This window comes from Teleopsis dalmanni, chromosome 1 (genome assembly GCF_002237135.1).
Source record: "Teleopsis dalmanni isolate 2A chromosome 1, ASM223713v2, whole genome shotgun sequence".
In the NCBI taxonomy this organism is placed as follows: domain Eukaryota; kingdom Metazoa; phylum Arthropoda; class Insecta; order Diptera; family Diopsidae; genus Teleopsis; species Teleopsis dalmanni.
In genome coordinates, this window is record NC_051846.1 from 225,790,708 (window position 1) to 225,809,319 (window position 18,612).

Consider the following 18,612-nt stretch of genomic DNA (forward strand, 5'->3'; position numbering starts at 1 on the left):
TAAACATGAAATTATTTATAATAGAAGAATTTTAAATATATTTAATTTTCAAATCTAGTATATCATCGACACTTAAAGTAAGAAGACGTCAAATTGTAGAAATTAGATAAGTCCAACAGCATGAACGGAGTAGAAGATATAACTGGGAATATAAACCCAACGGGCAACCTATCATTGATCTTATCAACTGTTTGGGTTATTTTAAATAACTATGCAGAGTCCACAACAACTACCTTAACAATTGGTCAGTTTGCATCTACTGACAAGAGTAATTTTTACCATAACGATTTAATTGAAGAGATATTGAAACGGATTACTAAACATGAAAATGATATGAATATAGAATTTTTCGTAGGTGATGGAAATATTTATGAGATTAATTCAACTATTTATGAAAACGCAACTGAAGACGAACTTTTTATGAAAAATTTTCGAAACAAAGATAAAGGAATTTGGTTAATTGATAGTTTAAAATCCTTTACGTAAGTAAATATTATTAAAGAAAATAATTATTAGGAAACTTTATATTAATGGTTTATTTCAGTCAATTAGAAGATACTTTGCTAAGAACACACAACTATTTCCAACGCCTCGGTTTCTTCACAATTATATACACTGGCAATAAATCGAATGTTTTAGAAAACATGAGACAAATTTTTCACAGACTTTTCTATATATACGTCATTAATATAAATATATTGGTTCTTACTAACCAGACAGTAGAGGTATACACATATTTCCCTTTTAAGCCGAATATGTGTAATTCTATTATTCCGGAGTTGTATCTTACCTTCAACGGAAACGTTGAAAATAAAAACTTCACATTTTCAAAACCGTTTTTTCCAGATAAACTTAGCAACATGTATGGGTGTGATATGGTGGTGACAGCTAACGTTTTCAACCCATTAATTATTATTGATAAAAATTATAAACCACCTCAAAAATTAGATCGGCTTGATGGTATTGAAGGAATGATATTGACATTAATTTCACAGAAATTGAATTTTACATTTTGTGCACTTCCAAAATCTATAACAGATATTGACCACGTTCCATTAAGTGGTAACATCACAGAAGCAATGAAAATGGTATGTAAAAAATTCTTAATGCTTTTTCATTATGAGTACATTTTATTTTTTAATTTATGCAGATAATTGAAGGTACCTCAAATATAGCAATTGGTGGTTACATGTATAATAAAATGCACTCAAGTATCATGCAAGCAACATTTCCCTACTTGAGTAGTTCAGTGTACGTAATAATACCTAAGGGACGACAAATGTCACCTTATGAACGACTTGTAAAACCTTTCGGAAATATCATATGGATCTGTTTAGGATTTAGTGTACTATTTGCTATATTTATAATATTTGGTGTGAAACTGTTTTGCAAAATCGAAGTACTTAATTTTATTTTCGGGCAGAAAAATCGTTTACCATTTACAAATCTATGGAGTTCATTATATGGTGTTGGTCTTCATAGGCTACCAAGAAGAAATTTCGCTCGGTACCTGCTAACAGTTTGGATATTATACACACTTGTATTACGAAATGCATATTTAAGTGAACTATTTTCGATTTTACAAGATGGACGGACACGTACATCACTTCAAACCGTTGATGAATTGATTGAAAAAAATTATACATTCTATGTTCACTACACAATAGAAGATATGATGAAGGAATCTACTAAATCAACTAATATACAGACAGTAGAAAATTACACGAAAATGAAATATATTATGGTTTCCCGAACACGTGACGAAGCTGAAACTATAGCGATTCCTACTTATGAATACATTTTATTTTATTATAACCAAAACAAAAGTCATGATCCTTATTATTTCTTACCGGAAAAACTATTAACTGTACCACTAACAATGTATTTGCCAAAGTATTCCTTTTTGCTACATAAAATCAATGAAATTCTAATGGATATAATGTCTTCTGGTTTCATACGAAAATTTGAGGATACTTATCTGGATAAAAACCGTTTATTACAGAAGGAGTCTCATATAGCACAAGCACTTTCCGTTTGGTTGCTTTTTGGAATATTCAGTTTATATCTAATTTTATTGTTATTATGCGTATTTGTGTTTTTTCTGGAACTTTGTTCTAGAAGATCGACATTTTTAAAAAGCATTCTAGATTTCTTTAATGCTTAATGGAATAATTAAAATAAATGTAATGATTTGAATGAGTTAACTTAAATGTTTTGTTTAAATAAGAAAATACGATAAACAGAGGATATATTATATTTGAAGAGTCTAAATATAGTTTAACGGGAAGGCGATAGCAGTATGAATATTCTTAATCGATTTGACAAGACGAATGTATTTGAAGATATCGACCTGCCTGTTAATGCTCAAACTGCATGACTACGTGACTTTTGAACTAATCCCGGCGAACAAACTCAGTGAATGGATAAAATTGTTTAACTGTATTATATTGCGATTGTTCAAATCTTATAGATAGTTATGAACTTAGTCTTGTGTTCAAGCAAGAAAAAACTTTCTTACATCGCAACACTTCGATGTTTCTGTGTATACCAAAAAAATATGATCTGCTGCTCTTTGAAAGATAGATAGTCTGTTTTTGAGGCCGAATAGAAAACGTGTGAACTCGTACTTTCGATTAATAACTGAATTTGCATAAAGAAGGTTCGCATATGATTCAGGGTCTATATTCAATATAAGGTTGTATATAGTTTTTATTACATCTCTTATCAAGTAGGATTTTAAATATGTCTCCACCGCTACTTATACTTTAAGCAAAATTCCTTGCCTTGGTTTGGAAGAAGAATTGTTTGCCATATAAAGCCATTCGATTTTATTTGCATAATGTGTTAATGGTTCTGTGGTAAGATTGTCTTCTTTACTTTCATAACCCATTTGATGAAAATATTTTTGTATGTTGTTGCTACTATATTTTTCCTCGTTTCGATTATGTTATACTTGCAATTTTTTTGGTAGATAAGTTCGAGTGGAGTTGGGTGGAGCGCTGTTGTCCACCATAATCTTATCTGAGTCTATCTATTTTAGCATTACGAATTTTAAATGGGTCCGTTATTTGCATATGTACTTTAGTCCATGACTTTGATCCTGTTGGTCAAGATGGTGGTGTGTTCGGGTTGGAAAATGAGTTGAATATTGTAAAGGGTAATATAGTTTTATTACTAAGTAAATAAATAAAAAACAAATAAATAAATTATATTTAACTATTTTGAAGGAAATTTATATTTCGAAAAAGCTGAGACAACTTTATTTTTGGTATTAATTTATAATAATATATAAAGAGATAATAATTTATATTGATTTTTCTACTTGTTGTTATTGTACTACAGCTATTAGGACATTATATTTATTTTTCGTTTTTGTTGTTGCATTTGCTTATTTCGTAGATATCCAACCTCAAATATCTTTAAGTTGAACTTAACTTGACTTCTTATGTCCAATATGCTTTTTATAATTGCTTGTTAGACCATATTAATTTTAAGTATGGGCTTTAAAGACACAATCGTTTTAACCGCAATGCCAAACTTCTTTTCTTCTAGCAATTCATTCGCCTCATTTTTTCTATGTCTTACTCATTTATTCGTCAATTAGTATGGAAGTGGAAAGATTAGGTTCATCCAATAAAAATGTTTCACGATTGAATGTCTGATTGAAGTTAGACTAAGTTTCTTTTGTTTATTAACTGATCAGAAAAATGGATTTCTGGTTGAAATGTTGTACAATTATCCAAAAATCCAAAAATCACAGTAATTTTTGAACAAATTGATTCAGGTAATACTGGATTCACACGAGAGTTTTGTTTGTAATTTTCGCTGTCAAAAATTTTCATTTTGCATTGAAAGCAACGACAATTGACAGCTAAAATTAGTTAATTCCTACTCAAAATCATTTTTAGATATTTACTGAAATTATATTGTATTTTGAAAAACATATAATCCTTGTTTAAAAAAAAAATAGATTACCAATATCTTATGATTGTATTATAAATAACTGACTTCAGTTGATTGTTTTTATATATTAATAATGTATTATACTATGACAAATACCAAAATTACATTAAATTATTAATGCATAAAACATTTAAGGACTTCATTTATTTTATATTTAATATTACTATATTTAATATTATATCTATTAGATTTTTTAACTATTAAATAAATCGAGCACAGCTTTAACTATAGGTGATCTTGTTGACCAAAGTTCTAAGAAAAAAACAAATGTACATAGCAGCAATAGAAAAATATAAATAGTGAATAATCCAAAAAGTAACCAAAACGAAAGTGCTATTGGCATGTGGAACTCCTTCTTAACCAAATATTTGGTATCCAAGTAAACATCTTCGAACTTTCTTATGAAACCAGAAGACATCAAAAAAGTGATGATTTCATTAAATTTATACAGCAAATATGAATGTTTTCTCATATACAATGTTATTGGGACCATGGTTAGTTTTTCATGTAGCACATTTAGAGGATGAGCATGGTTACTCTTATTTTGGTTATAAGCAAGTATGTAAGGGGCCATTAGAGGCACCACTAAACTCTCATCCTTTAGGAATAAGTGATTATGTACATTCCTTGATAAATCGTCAAATGAGTCAGCAAGTTTTAACTTAACCGATTTAATTGATGCTTTTAACATTGTGACTAATGGCTGGGTTGTATAAAAAGTATAATTTTGTTCTACTACTTCTTGTATAGTGTCAAGTGAAGTAAGTGTACGTCCATCTTGTAAAATACTGTATAATTCGCTTAGGTATGCATTGCGTAACACAAGCGTATAAATAAGCCAAATCGCCAATGTATAGCGAGCAAAATTTTTTTTTGGCAACCTATTATGTATACTTATACCATATAATGTGCTCCATAGATTTGTGAATGGTATGCGGTTTGTTTCTCCGAAAATAAAATTATATATATTAAAATTACCGCAATATTTAAGTATAAAAATTAAAAGAATAGCTAATAGTAAACTTATACTTAGGCCAATCCATATAATGTAACTAAATGGTTTTGTTAGACGTTTAAAAGGTGACAATTGATGTCCTTTAGGTATTGTTAACATTAAAGAACAACTTATGTAAGAATATGCTGCCTGCATAGCATCTGCGCGCATTTTATTGTACAAAAAGCTAGCCATAGTTATATTTGAGGTACCATCCACTATCTACAAACACGATAAATTTACTTATTATCGAAAAAACTAACACTGCTCACATACCATCTTCATAGCACCAGTCACTGTACCATTCTCTGTTACGACACCGTGATCTCTTTCTGGTGGCTCAAGTATGCGAATTGTAAAATTTAATTTTTCTGCAATAAATGTAAGTAGGTTTCCTTCGATTCCATGTATACGTAGAATATTACCGCTTTTGTTAAAATAATCGATAAAAACGAAAGGTGGATCGTGCCAAGTAGTAACTACTAACTGGCAACCATGCATGTTTAAAAGTTTATCTGGAAAATATTTTTTTGGTAGTCTGAAGTTCTCTCTTTCAAGAATTCCTTCAAAAGTAACATATAACTCAGGAACGGAGGAATGGCAAACTTTTGAATTGAATGGAAAATATGTGTACACCTCCACTGTCTTCTTAGTGAGAATCAATATATTTATATTTGTGACGTATATATAAAATAATCGACGAAACATTTTTCTAATATTACGGTATCGCTCTAATTCACTGCCAGTGTAAATAATTGTAAATAAACCGTTGCGTTGAAAATAGTTGTGTGTCCTTTGCAAAGTATCTTCCAACTGGCTGGAAAAGACGATTAATCTCATATTTCTTAAAAACTCATTTACTTACTTGAAGGCCTTCAAACTATCAATTAACCAGATTCCTTTGTCTTTATTTCGAAAATTATACATGAAAAGTTCTTCTTCAGTTAGTAAATGGTTTGATTCAGTTTCATTTCCATCGTCATTGATCTCATAAACATTTCCATCGCCTATGAAGAATTTTATACTCATGCCATTTTCATGTTGATTGGCACGTTTCAATATTTCTTCAATCAGATCGTTGTGATAAAAATAACTTTTATCATTTGAGGCAAATTGGCCAAATGATATGGAACTAGTTGTGGACTTTGCATAACTATTTACAATAATCCAAACGGTTGATAAGACCAATGATAGGTTACCCGTGGGATTTGTATTTTCAATCATATTTTCCAGCACGGTCATAATGTATATCGGTAATATGTGCCGCAGATTCTAATATACGTCTTTTCGGTACAAATGTTGAAACTATACTATCCTTGTATATAACAGAGTTGATGCAAAATTGACATGCAATTTTAAAAATGTTAGATTATTTGAAGCGAATTTATATTCTCGTTTTTTTTGGTTTTATAGATGTGATCTCAGCAGTTCCATTTAGTTAATGATAGCTATTAGGATAATGGATGTACTGAAATATATCCCGTGACTCTAAACGACAAGACAGAGTTGTTAATTACTATATTAAATTTATTTTAGAAAAAAGACAAATATTTGAAAAGATGAATTAATTAAAAATTTAATATATTTAATATATTCTATTAAATAAAATATTTTTGGTTTCTTTTTTCAAGCATATTTAATTTCTTAATTGAGCATAAATATTATATTCTTATAAAACAAGCTTTACTTAAACAATTCAGACTTACTCAGATAACGTAAAGTATGATAATGTTAAACTGAATACGTAAAAAGAAACTAGTTCCAAAATTAGTTGAATATCTATTGATTTATGATAGCATGACCTGATTTCTTTAACTAACTATCAGGTTTCTTCCACAAAGTGCTTCATCACCTTATATATATCGATTTTGGATCATCCTCTTTTGTTAATTCTGCAGGTCATTGATCCAATGAAAAGAATTCTGCAGATCTGACGCCGAAAATCGCTTCTGAGCATATGACATCTATGCTCAGATCAAATTCTTGAGCCTGCACAAGCTATGCAAGATGTAGTTGATTATATTTTTTTAAAAGAGCATTTAAATCTTTAACAGATTATGTTCTTATATCTCTACGGATTCTTATATGAGTTGTGTCATATATTAAAATATTGGTAGTTTGCTTAGCCTATGAAAAATTCTGGTCAAAAGAATTTGCGAATAAACTAAAGTAATATTTTTTAATTTGCCTTTTTAATGCAACAACAACTATTATTACCTTAAATGAAATTAAAAGGGCATGTTACAGTTTAAACACAAAATTGTTTATAATAGTTTTAAAATATTTTAAATATTGCATGACAAATAAACGATATGACAAAGTTTAGGTCTAGTATCACTTCGACATTTAAACTAAAAAGACATACCTGAGTTTTATATTAGTTCCAAATGACCGCATTAGGAGATATAGTTGAAAATATATATCCAACGGGTAACCTATCATTGATCTTATCAACTGTTTGGATTATTGTAGATGTCTATGCAAATGCAACAACAAGTTCTTTATCAATTGGCCAACTTGCTTCAAATGATAAAAGTTATTATTATCACAATGATCTGATTGAAGAAATATTGAAACGAACTAATCAGCATGAAAATGGTATGAATATAAAGTTTTTCATAGGTGATGGAAATACTTATGAGATCGATGATAACGTAACAGGAACTGAATCAAAGTCTTTATTAACGAAAGATGATATTTTTGTGAATACTTTTCAAAATAAAGATAAAGGAATCTGGTTAATTGATAGTTTAGAATCATTTATGTAAGTATAATATATTTGAAGAAAAAATATAGGTATATATACAAATTCTTCTTTAGAAAATTGGAAAATACATTGGTAAGGACTTACAACAATTTCCAACGCAACGGTTTCTTCACAATTATATACACTGGGAGTGAGATAAATGCCTTAGTAAATATCAGACGGATTTTTCGCAGACTTTTCTACATATACGTCATTAACATAAATGTATTGATTCTTACTAAACAAACAGTAGAAGTATACACATATTTTCCTTTTAAGCCCAATAAATGTAACTCAAATATACCACAGTTGTATCTTACTTTTGATGGCCTCATTACAAATGGCAGCTATACATTAAATAAATTGTTGTTCCCAGATAAACTAAGTAATATGCATGGCTGTGAGATGGTGGTGACAACTTTCAATCTTCCTCCGTTCATTATTCTAAACTATAACAATAGAACTAAAAAATTAGATCGCCTACATGGTATTGAAGGAATGATACTGACAATACTCTCAAAGAAATTGAATTTCACGATTCGTATACTTGAACAACCCGAGAGAGATCATGGCATCGTCACATCAAATGGTACCATTACTGGAGCAATGAAAATGGTATATGAAGTAATCTCAATAGTTTTTCAATTAAAGTTATTTAATTTTTTAATTTATTTAGATAGCTGAGGGTACCACAAATTTAACAATGGCTAGTTTCATGTATAATAAAATGCGCGCAGATGTCATGCAAGCTGCATATTCCTACATGAGTTTCTCATTTATGTTAGTAATTCCTAAGGGACGACAAATGTCACCTTATGAACGACTTGTAAAACCTTTCGGAAATATCATATGGATCTGTTTAGGATTCAGTGTACTATTTGCAATATTTATAATATTTGGTGTTAAACTGTTTTGCAAAATCGAAGTGTTTCGTTTTATTTTAGGGCAGAGAAATCGTTTACCATTTACAAATCTATGGAGTTCATTATATGGTATTGGTCTACATAGGCTACCAAGAAGAAATTTCGCTCGGTACCTACTAACAGTTTGGATATTATACACACTTGTATTACGAAATGCATATTTAAGTGAACTATTTTCGATTTTACAAGATGGACGGACACGTACATCACTTCACACCATTGATGAATTGGTTGAAAAAAACTTTACTGTCTATACTCCTAAACCTATAGTGGGAATGATGAAAGAATCTATTAAATCGATTAAAATAAGTGTTGTAGATAGTTACGATCGACTAAAAGATTGTTGTTATGGTAGAATTCAGTCCGAAACTGAGACTATAGCTTTTCCTGTTATGGCACCTTACATATTATATTATAACCAAAACAAAAGTAACTACAATCATCCATTGAATGTCTTACCTGAGAAACTGTTCATGGTACCAGTTACTATGTATTTGCGAAAGCATTCTTTTTTCTTATATAAAATTAATTCATTTCTTATGGGTTTAATGTCTTCTGGTTTCATGCGAAAATTTGAAGACATTTATATGGATAAGAAATATTGGTTACAAAAGATGTCTCACATGCCAAAAGCACTTTCCGTTTGGTTGCTTTTTGGAATATTCAGTTTATATCTAATTTTATTGTTATTATGCGTATTTGTGTTTTTGCTTGAACTTTGTTCTAGAAGATCGACATTTTTTAAAAGCATTCTAGATTATTTCAATATTTAATGTTATAAATAGAATAGATTTTAAGTTATAAATCAGTAATATTTATTCATTTAATTATTAAAGAAATTAATGATAAATAAAGATTATACTAATATATGTGCAATTCAGCTGATATTTAAAAAATTGATTTTTTAATATGGGAGTTCCTCATCTGTAAGACAAGATAAATTGATTTATTGCTAATCGTCTGTTTTTCTATTCATCTGTTAATATGGAATTCAATTTCTAATCAAAGGTAACTTTGCATTCAAAATTTTTTGTCTATTCATGTCGAAAAAAATCGGTGAATGGATGAAAATTGCTGGACAATATCCTATTGCGCGTATGCAATTGATCTCCGAGTCAATTGAATCGTACATCGACAATTAACTTAAATATATGAGTGAGAAAATGTAGCAGCTTAAAAGTAAATAATTAATTTATAACAAGAGTTATTTTTTGTGTAAAAGCTTCAATAATTAGAGAGGAGACACAGAGAATACCCAGTTCATACCATATATATGAACAATAATTAATATTAACAAAATTAATTTAAATGTTATTTAAAAGCTATTTGTTGTAGTCTTTATATTATTTAGTATATATTATACCAAATAGGATAATTTGCTTGTCAGCATTATAATAAATAGATATATTGCTTTAATTTCAGTTTGTTTATATTTTTAAATGCAAGCGATTAAAAAAACATATTTTTTTCATTAAATTATGCATGCATTTTAAACGGCTATAAATTAGTACTTACACAACAGTAATTGTGTCATAAACTAGACCTGAAATATTATTACATAGACAGTGGATATTTTTATTTTGACACGATATGCTTGCTAAATTGTCGTTTGACATGAAGACTGCAACTGTAGAAGAATGCAGCTGTGGGAGGATGACTTCAAAAAGTTGTATCAAAAAATAAAAATAGAAAATAGTTTTTGTCTGCGTTTAGAAATATTTAACTTGGCCCAAATCTGTTGCAGATTTTATATTACATTCATGCTATATATTCTCTATTTAAAGTCGAACTAATTCTTGTAGCAACTTTGTTAAAATTCTTTGACGCACCTATCTTAACTGTGTTTTTGAATCTATTAATAGCAATTCGGTAAGAATCACTACTTTTTGAACTAATATGAATTAATAGATTCTGAAGATTTTTGAAAGAATATAAGGAATAGATTGTAGGAAATGTATATAAAGCTATAATCAAATAATTCCTTAAAAATTTTATAAGTTGAAGTACCAAAGTTGACTTAAATAAATATCTGAGAAAAGCCAATTTTTTATCTCTTAATTTCCGTCTTAAAACTATGCTAAACAGAAATTATTAGCAATGTTTTTGATTTTACAGATAATATATCATAGCATAAATTTATTATGGTATAACTTATATTCGGAAAATACTAAACAGGATATACCAACCATCTAACAATCTACACTTGTTATGATTATGTTATCAATACTTGCTAAGATGCAGGCAATTTATGTTGTGCAATTGACTCCAAAGTCTAGGCTGTCTGCCATCATTTAAGTACTTTCATCATTTAAGTGACTTGATTCTACAATCAAGCGTGTTCTTAGTGAGGTGTTATACGACATGTTTTATACGATTTGACAGATTAAGTGTGATTTGTTACAATATATGTATTTATAAAAATTATGAATGTCTACTAACATTCATATTCTACTTAAAAGATATTAGATTATTCTAATATGTTCAATTAGGCAATAAAATTTTATGGATCCACATTGAATTCGGATTTCCCAATCGGAAATGTCATTACATTGCATTTGCAGTGTTATCAATGGAGTCCGAAGATATCAAAGATAATAAAGAAAACTATTTTTCTTGTGCTGTGTTGGACTAATTGATCCAATAACGATGTTTAGTGTATTGTAAGAATATGTTGCCAATATAATTTATAATATAATTTTATTATTATTATAGTTGTGCTCTAAAGAAAGCATAACAAATAACTAAATTTTTTATTTATGACGTATCTGAAAGTTAGGCGTCACAATGATGTCACATAACCATTGCCATTACAACGTCGTACCGACGATTTCTCCCACACTCAAAGCTTTCTATATTAAGGAAAAAACTAAATATACTTTAGTATAATTAAATGTTTATAAATATTTTATGGTGACTTTATATAATCAAACCATTTATCTAATTAAGTCTAATATGGCATTCACAAAAAGGATTCGCCCAAAAAACTCAGGAAATAATTCTTCAAGTATTTCCGATAGATTGGAATAGATTATGAAATGCTTTTGAGAATATAATTACATATTTATAATGTGATTGAATATATGATTAAATTAAATTAAAAAGAAATTAATTTATTATTTGTTTAGAAATGTTAATGTTTAATTTTATTTCCAATTATAACGTCTTAGCTACTACACGAGATGTTAAATTACAATATTTTTAAATCACTTGTGGCTCTTTGTGCTTTACTGTATCCTGTGAGATATAATGCTGCCATTTTGCCAACTGCATTTCTTAATGAAATGCACGTAAATGCATTAAAGTCGATATTTATACAAAAGTTGTGTGATGAAAACGGCAAGTTGCAAGTATATTTGCAGTATGAAACTAAAGAAAATCAATATGTGTTAGATGATATTGCCTCAAGGCTTATGAGAGAATTGAAAGGTACAGTGTTTTTGGTGAATTTAGGCAAAACTGTGGTTCCCAGAAATTTTGACCATTATGATTTGATACTTGTAGATACATTAAAATCCTTTAGGTAAGTGTATAATATATCTACTAAAATACTTACAAAATTTAGTTAACTTATATTTGATTTTTGATTAACACAGGTTTCTTTATGCGTTTGATATTAATTCTCGAACTCTCGCCTCGGTTGTGGTATACATATCTACAATAAACGATACCGAACATGCCGATATCGAAGAAGCTTTCAGATTGCTGTGGAAGTTGAGTATACTAAATGTGATCATTGTCTTAGAGTTATCAAAGAATAATTTTACTATGTTAACATATTTTCCATATGGTATTGCTGGTTGTCATATCACTAAGTCAGTGATAATCAATCGTTATGATGAGCATAAATTAGAGTGGGAACATGAGAATTACTTTCCAGAGAAATTAAAAAATTTTTATGGCTGTAAATGGATGTGGGCTACTCAGGAAGATATGCCTTATTCGGCATTTGAGCGTGATGTCAATAAAAATATTGTTGCTTACAAGGGAATTGAAGGACAGTTATTCAACTTCATGAGCAGAAACTTAAATTTTTCTATAGAAGTCCAAGAGGTTAACTTTAATAAAGTCTTGGATGGTGCACAATATGCTGAAGTAAGTGTGTTGAAAATAGTAAATAAATGATTTATACACGTGTAGTATACATATAATATTTTAAGATGCTTCTTCAGTATCCAGAATACGTGTTTGGTGGTTTGCACTATAAAGCAGATTTGTGGAGAAACGCAACATTCTCTCAATCATTTAATTTCTTTTTAAGCCATTTTTTTGTGGTCACCAATCTTCCAAGCTTTGATTCAAGCATTGAAAAATTGTTGTTTGCTTTTCAAACATCCGCGTGGTTACTAATTGGAACCTGTTATATTCTTGCTAGTATATTTATTTTCATTTACGGTAATCTAAACGCAAAGTGGCGTGAAGTAGTTATGGGCCACAGGAACACTGTGCCTCATTATAATCTATTTGTTATTGCAATGGGGTCGAGTAGTGTGGCAGCTGTACCACGTCGAAACTTTGCACGGTTTTTGCTTATTATTTGGTTGCTAGCCACTCTTGTATTACGCAGCATTTATCAAGCCAGAATGTACCAAATGTTAAGAGATAAAACGTTTCATAATCCACCAAAGACAATAGCTGATGCTCTCTCCGGAGATTACGTTTTGCAAACAATACCAAGTACGAATGCGGTTTTTCGAAATTTACCAACACCAAAGCAACAAGTATTCTTAAATGAAACGGAAAAGAATATACTGATTGCAATGGGCTATTCACAGGAACCAAAAGCTCTCGTTACAGCATATGAATATTATGGATATATACGTAAGATGAATTTAATAAATCATAGGTTACACTTGGTTAAACAGCGAATTTTAACCAAGCAATTAGTTTATTTTGTACGAAAAAATTCACATTTATTGTTTGAAATCAATATGCAGATCCTAACAGCACAAACGTATGGATTTATGGACAAATGGATTCGTGAGATTGTGCAATACGATCGTATATTAGGTAGCCCAAAAACCAGTGCCTCTAAAGAAAATGCAAAAAACTTTGTAATCGAAAGAACAGCAAATGTGTTAGCCTTACAGGAGTTGGAGGCTGTTTTTATTGCTTTAGTATTATTGCATGGATGCTCTATTGTGGTATTTATATTAGAAATATATTTATTTCGTAATTAACACTTATAATGTGTAATAGTATATTTACGCTTTTATTCCTAATGAGTGTGTCATTATATTAAAAATTATCTGAATAAAAATTTACTTAGGTTAATGTGGGTATTAATTAATACAGTAAAAAGTTTATTATTTAATATTATATACCACACTGGAAAGAAAATGTTTTATAAGGATGTAAGGAAGTTAATTTTGGCGTAATTTTAACTCATAGAATAAGTTTGTAACAAAAGTTTTTCAGATAAAAATAATACTTTTCTGTGATACAAGAGTAAATTGATGAACAACGCAATTAACGTTCACAAATTCAAGGAATTTGGTAACCTAAATCCATATTTAAATCTGCATATAAACACTTTAGAACTAAATCAGTTATGACAAATAAAGTAAATTTAATTAAAGGACTATCAAACCTTAAGATTATAATTATATGTAAACTGTTTTGAAGTTTAAGCCTAAGTCTTGAACTTCGAAGTCCAATAAAGTCCAGCTTGATTGTTGCACATTAACAGATTTGTTTAATGGATAGCACTTAATTTCAAAATTAAGACAAATAATTTTAATTAATTTTTTGTATTAGATGTAAATATGTACTAGCATTATAAAAACTTCAGGTTTGAAGAGCTTAGCTTTAAGAGCATTAAGGAAAATATACTTGCAATAACTGTTAAGACTGCATATATACCTACATATTATGGAAATATGGTTGCTTAAAGAGATAAAGGTAACAAAACAAAAATGTTTTCTTCAAATATTTTTATTTATTCGTGAAACAACATATTTTAAAATAGTTTATAGGATATAAGATATATTTTTCGGTGTATATATAAAAAACTACAATTTATTACATATTTCTTTTTAATTATAAGTTCGTTTTATTTCTGTTTATATCTATAATATATTATTTCAACTAAAAAAGCAGTAAAAGAAATTATCAAGAGAGCTGTATAAATAATAAAAATTCCATTAATTTGCTCCCACGAAATAGCACTTGCACTGTCTACTTTCTTACTAGGCCATTTGATTTTTTCAATACTTTTTGAAGCCCAGTAATCTATGAGTCCCTGACTTCTCAATTGCATAAATATATAATTAAAGCGATCGATTAAATATGTGTGCTTTGTGAAGTACATAGTAATATGTTGGGTAAAAATTTTTTCAGGTAAAACAAAGAAAATGCCACGTTTATTGTTTTTGACAACATAAAACTTTAAAAAGTCCATTGGAGAGACGCCTGCTAAGCGCTTGTTGTTGTTTTCGGCCACAATGGCAAATGTGTCCGGTTCAAATGTGCTATTGTTAAATATAATGTCTGTTTCATCTATGTGGGGAACTCTTTTCACTTGATCAAAAGCTGTTGTAGTTATAATCAATGTATAATGCCTTGATATTAAATCTGATAATGTTTTTGGTGGTTCTTGATACATATCAGTTTGCAACAGTTGAAACAGTAAACTCTGATATGCTGTGCGTATTAGTAAACCATATATGAACCAATGGATGATAACAAACCTTGTATATGTGCTGCTTGGCATAGGTGTAATCGGTACACCTAAAAAAACACTTACTAAATTTGTTAAAGGTGTTTGTGGTTGCGGTATGCCTAGTATTATCCTCGCTAACCATGATTTTTTTATATAACGATGGAGTATGTAAGTTAAGATTAGTGTAAAACATAAGCTGATGAATAAACATAACCAAGTTTTAGTATCAAAAGCGAACCCAAGTATTTCTAAAGAAGAATAGGGTTGCATCAAAAGAACTGCATAAACTGTCCAAGATTGATAATATGGTAAAGCCCCAGTGAGTTCTTCACAGCGTTCCAAAGTATAGCGAAATGAACCCAAACTCATATCGGCTTTTCTTTCCTTTAACTAAAAAATGAAAAAACTAGTTTAATTCTATTTATTTGAATATGTTGAGTATTTATAAAAAAATAATTATTAATCTCTTAATTAAATAATCTGTTAATTAAAGTTTAGTTAGAGAATACCTTGAATTGGTTCGATTTTGTCAGTTTTAGAATGAATTGGTTTGGTTTGGTTCGGTTCTCATGGATCGTTTTAACCGATCGCTTTTTGTTATACTTGTTTTACATTTCTTTATTAATTGACTTGTGCAGATATATTATTCGGGCGAAAATGTATGAAGTAATATAAATATTGAATATTGTTATCTTACTTTTGTTAAGAGATAAAAATTTATAATTGAAATTATTTTAACTGCATTTTATTAAATAAGATTCAAATCATATACGAAAACTTTTAACGAGCATTCGTAACGCTAAGTATTCTTACTAAGCTCTTTCTGTGTTGAGTTTTTTAATAGAAGATGGGAGGACTCAACGATATGTAAACATCTATTGGAAATCCAATATTCTCATTGAAATGCCCCGTAGAGGTATCAGCCGTATAGTATGTTTTCTTAAAGGTCACTACAAACTAGGAAACCATGCTAGAAGTTTGAATCTCCCTGTCAAACATACCTGCCGCAGCTGTGGGAAAGACAATGAAAGTTCCTCTCATCTACTCTGTCTTTGCCCACCTCTTGCAAGGCGGCGACTCAGCATTTTATGAGGAATTAAGGAATTTGATCAATTACAAGACATGATAGTAAACAGCATTTGAGTATATGTATGGTAATACAATGAGGTAGCTCATAGGGATCACCGGTATGATCTAACCTAACTTAACAAGTATTTTTAAAATTATTCAGAATTTAAAAGAAAGTAAAAGTTGGCTTCGATTTTGTGAAGGGTTTAATATCCTTCAAACCAATAGGTTCTTGCATATTACGAATCAATTTGTAACTAATTTTTTTTAGGGGCATAATATCACATTAAAAGCGGCTATTATCTTACTTGATACAGTTTCTTGGTTGATTGAGTGTGACTCAGGGTGTTTCACAAATTTTCTATCGCTACTATTTATTCATATTGGTTTTAAAATCGATCGTGTTAAAAACTAAATAACTTACTTAAATTAATTAAAATTACCAATTTTATAGCTCCATTTGTTGAACCATTGGAAAAACGTTTACCACGCTGTTCATCATTTGGTGGCACAATATAATCCAGTGAAAAATTTAATTTTTTGGCAAACTCAATTAGTAGAATGCCTTCAAAATCAGTCACTCTATCAAAACCATTTTTTTGTGGACGATATGTTAGGTATGGAGGAGTATCCCAAATGGCTACAACAAGTGAGCAATTATTTAAGTTATGTAGTTTTGCTGGATAAGAATTTGTTGCCAGTGAATGCTTCCAAGTTACATTGAAACTATTTATATTTTTCACCACAATTTGTTTGCAATGCTGTTCATCAAAGAAAGGATAGTATGTATAGAGTACCATTTGATGTTTTGCAACTTCGTACAAAAGACTAACATCTGTGGTGTAACCATGCCAAAAGTAATCCAAAATATTTGTTATTTCAATAGTGGCATTTGTATATCGTTCTATTTGTACTAAGTACACTAGGTACACTTCCATCAAATCGTTATTTTTAGCTAAGGCAAAAGGATGCAATTCACTGCAACGAGTTAATCAATTAAATTGTTATACGTATTAGTATTAATATACGTCTTTGAAATTTAATTTGGGAACTCACTTTAAGGCTTCCAGACCATCAACAATTATTAAACTATATTTTATTGTAGATTTTATTTCTCTTCTCGTAAGATTATTTTCTATTTTTATTTTTATATTTGGCAAGTCTTTCAATAAGACAGTTAGAAGATCATTTACTAGACCCTTAAGTTTTATATCTTTCACATGTGCTGCCAGTATCACTTCATTTGTATTTGGTGCAAATTGCTCTTTAATTATTGACTGTAATGCACTAATTGTACTTGTAGATACTCGCGTTTTTTTACTGTCTAGTATTTTCAAATTCTGTATTAAGGGAAACCCTAGTAGCAGCGACAGAGCAATTATTTTACAACGTACCCAATAATTGATGTGGAAATGCATGATAGCAATTAAGCGTCATAGCTCCGTACTTACAACTGCTGGAGTCGAATCACCTATTACGACTAAAGATGAACACTTTTACCAATTTCTCCGTAACCTGCATTATACACGAATTTGTGACCCGTACTATTTTCTTACGTTTCCTAATTTGCATGACACATGTCCGTGCTAAAGTTTATGAGTTGAAATTATATTTGTGACTTTTTATGTAATGAGGATTTTACAATGCATTATAAATAATTATATATACTTTGATTTTCTTTATATACTATTAACAATTTTTATTGCCACAATTACTGATGCATTACCGACTCAAACAGACATTTTATATTGGAACTTAATTATGGAGCTTTCACCCAACCACGTCATGACCAATTTACGGTAATAAGCAATTAAATATCATATATATAGATTATGATATGATATATTGTTTTTAACACTTTAATATGTTAACTATATGTACATCAAAGTTTATATATGTAATTATCAATTATGTCAAAGTGATTAAATCGCACCAGGGTGAATAAAAATTTTTTATAAAGGATGATCAATGATATATCTAATTTTTAAATAAAAATGACAGCTACAAATTTATGTGGTAGTTTCTTAAATATTTATATAATTTCAACAACCTATATATAAATATATAATCTTTTTAAAAGTTTTTCAATTTTGCTTACGAGCAACAATCTCACAAATGAAAAATATAGAATGTCCTGCTCTTATACAATATAGGAAAATAATTTTCTATAAAGAATTAATCCAGAAATCTGAGTGCTTGAACAACAATCCGTAAAAAATTAAGACTTTTCTGGATGCAGCCGAAGTGAAAGAAATCCAAC

The 18,612-nt window shown here is 29.4% G+C and overlaps 2 protein-coding genes across 2 annotated transcripts; both read right to left on the bottom strand.

Annotated features, from left to right (window-relative positions):
- Positions 1–4,156: 4,156 nt before the first annotated feature.
- LOC119667545 lies at positions 4,157–6,199 on the bottom strand. Its single transcript, XM_038076848.1, has 4 exons — positions 5,823–6,199; positions 5,234–5,774; positions 4,993–5,179; positions 4,157–4,908 (listed from the first exon to the last, which is right to left on the bottom strand). Exons 1-4 carry the CDS (start codon positions 6,197–6,199, stop codon positions 4,157–4,159), a joined length of 1,857 nt encoding a protein of 618 aa, XP_037932776.1.
- An 8,027-nt stretch (positions 6,200–14,226) lies between these two features.
- Positions 14,227–17,789, bottom strand: LOC119667546. Its single transcript, XM_038076849.1, has 4 exons — positions 17,740–17,789; positions 16,796–17,330; positions 14,970–15,674; positions 14,227–14,331 (listed from the first exon to the last, which is right to left on the bottom strand). The coding sequence occupies exons 1-4, from the start codon at positions 17,787–17,789 to the stop codon at positions 14,227–14,229; spliced, it is 1,395 nt and encodes a 464-aa protein (XP_037932777.1).
- Between the last annotated feature and the right edge of the window lie 823 nt (positions 17,790–18,612).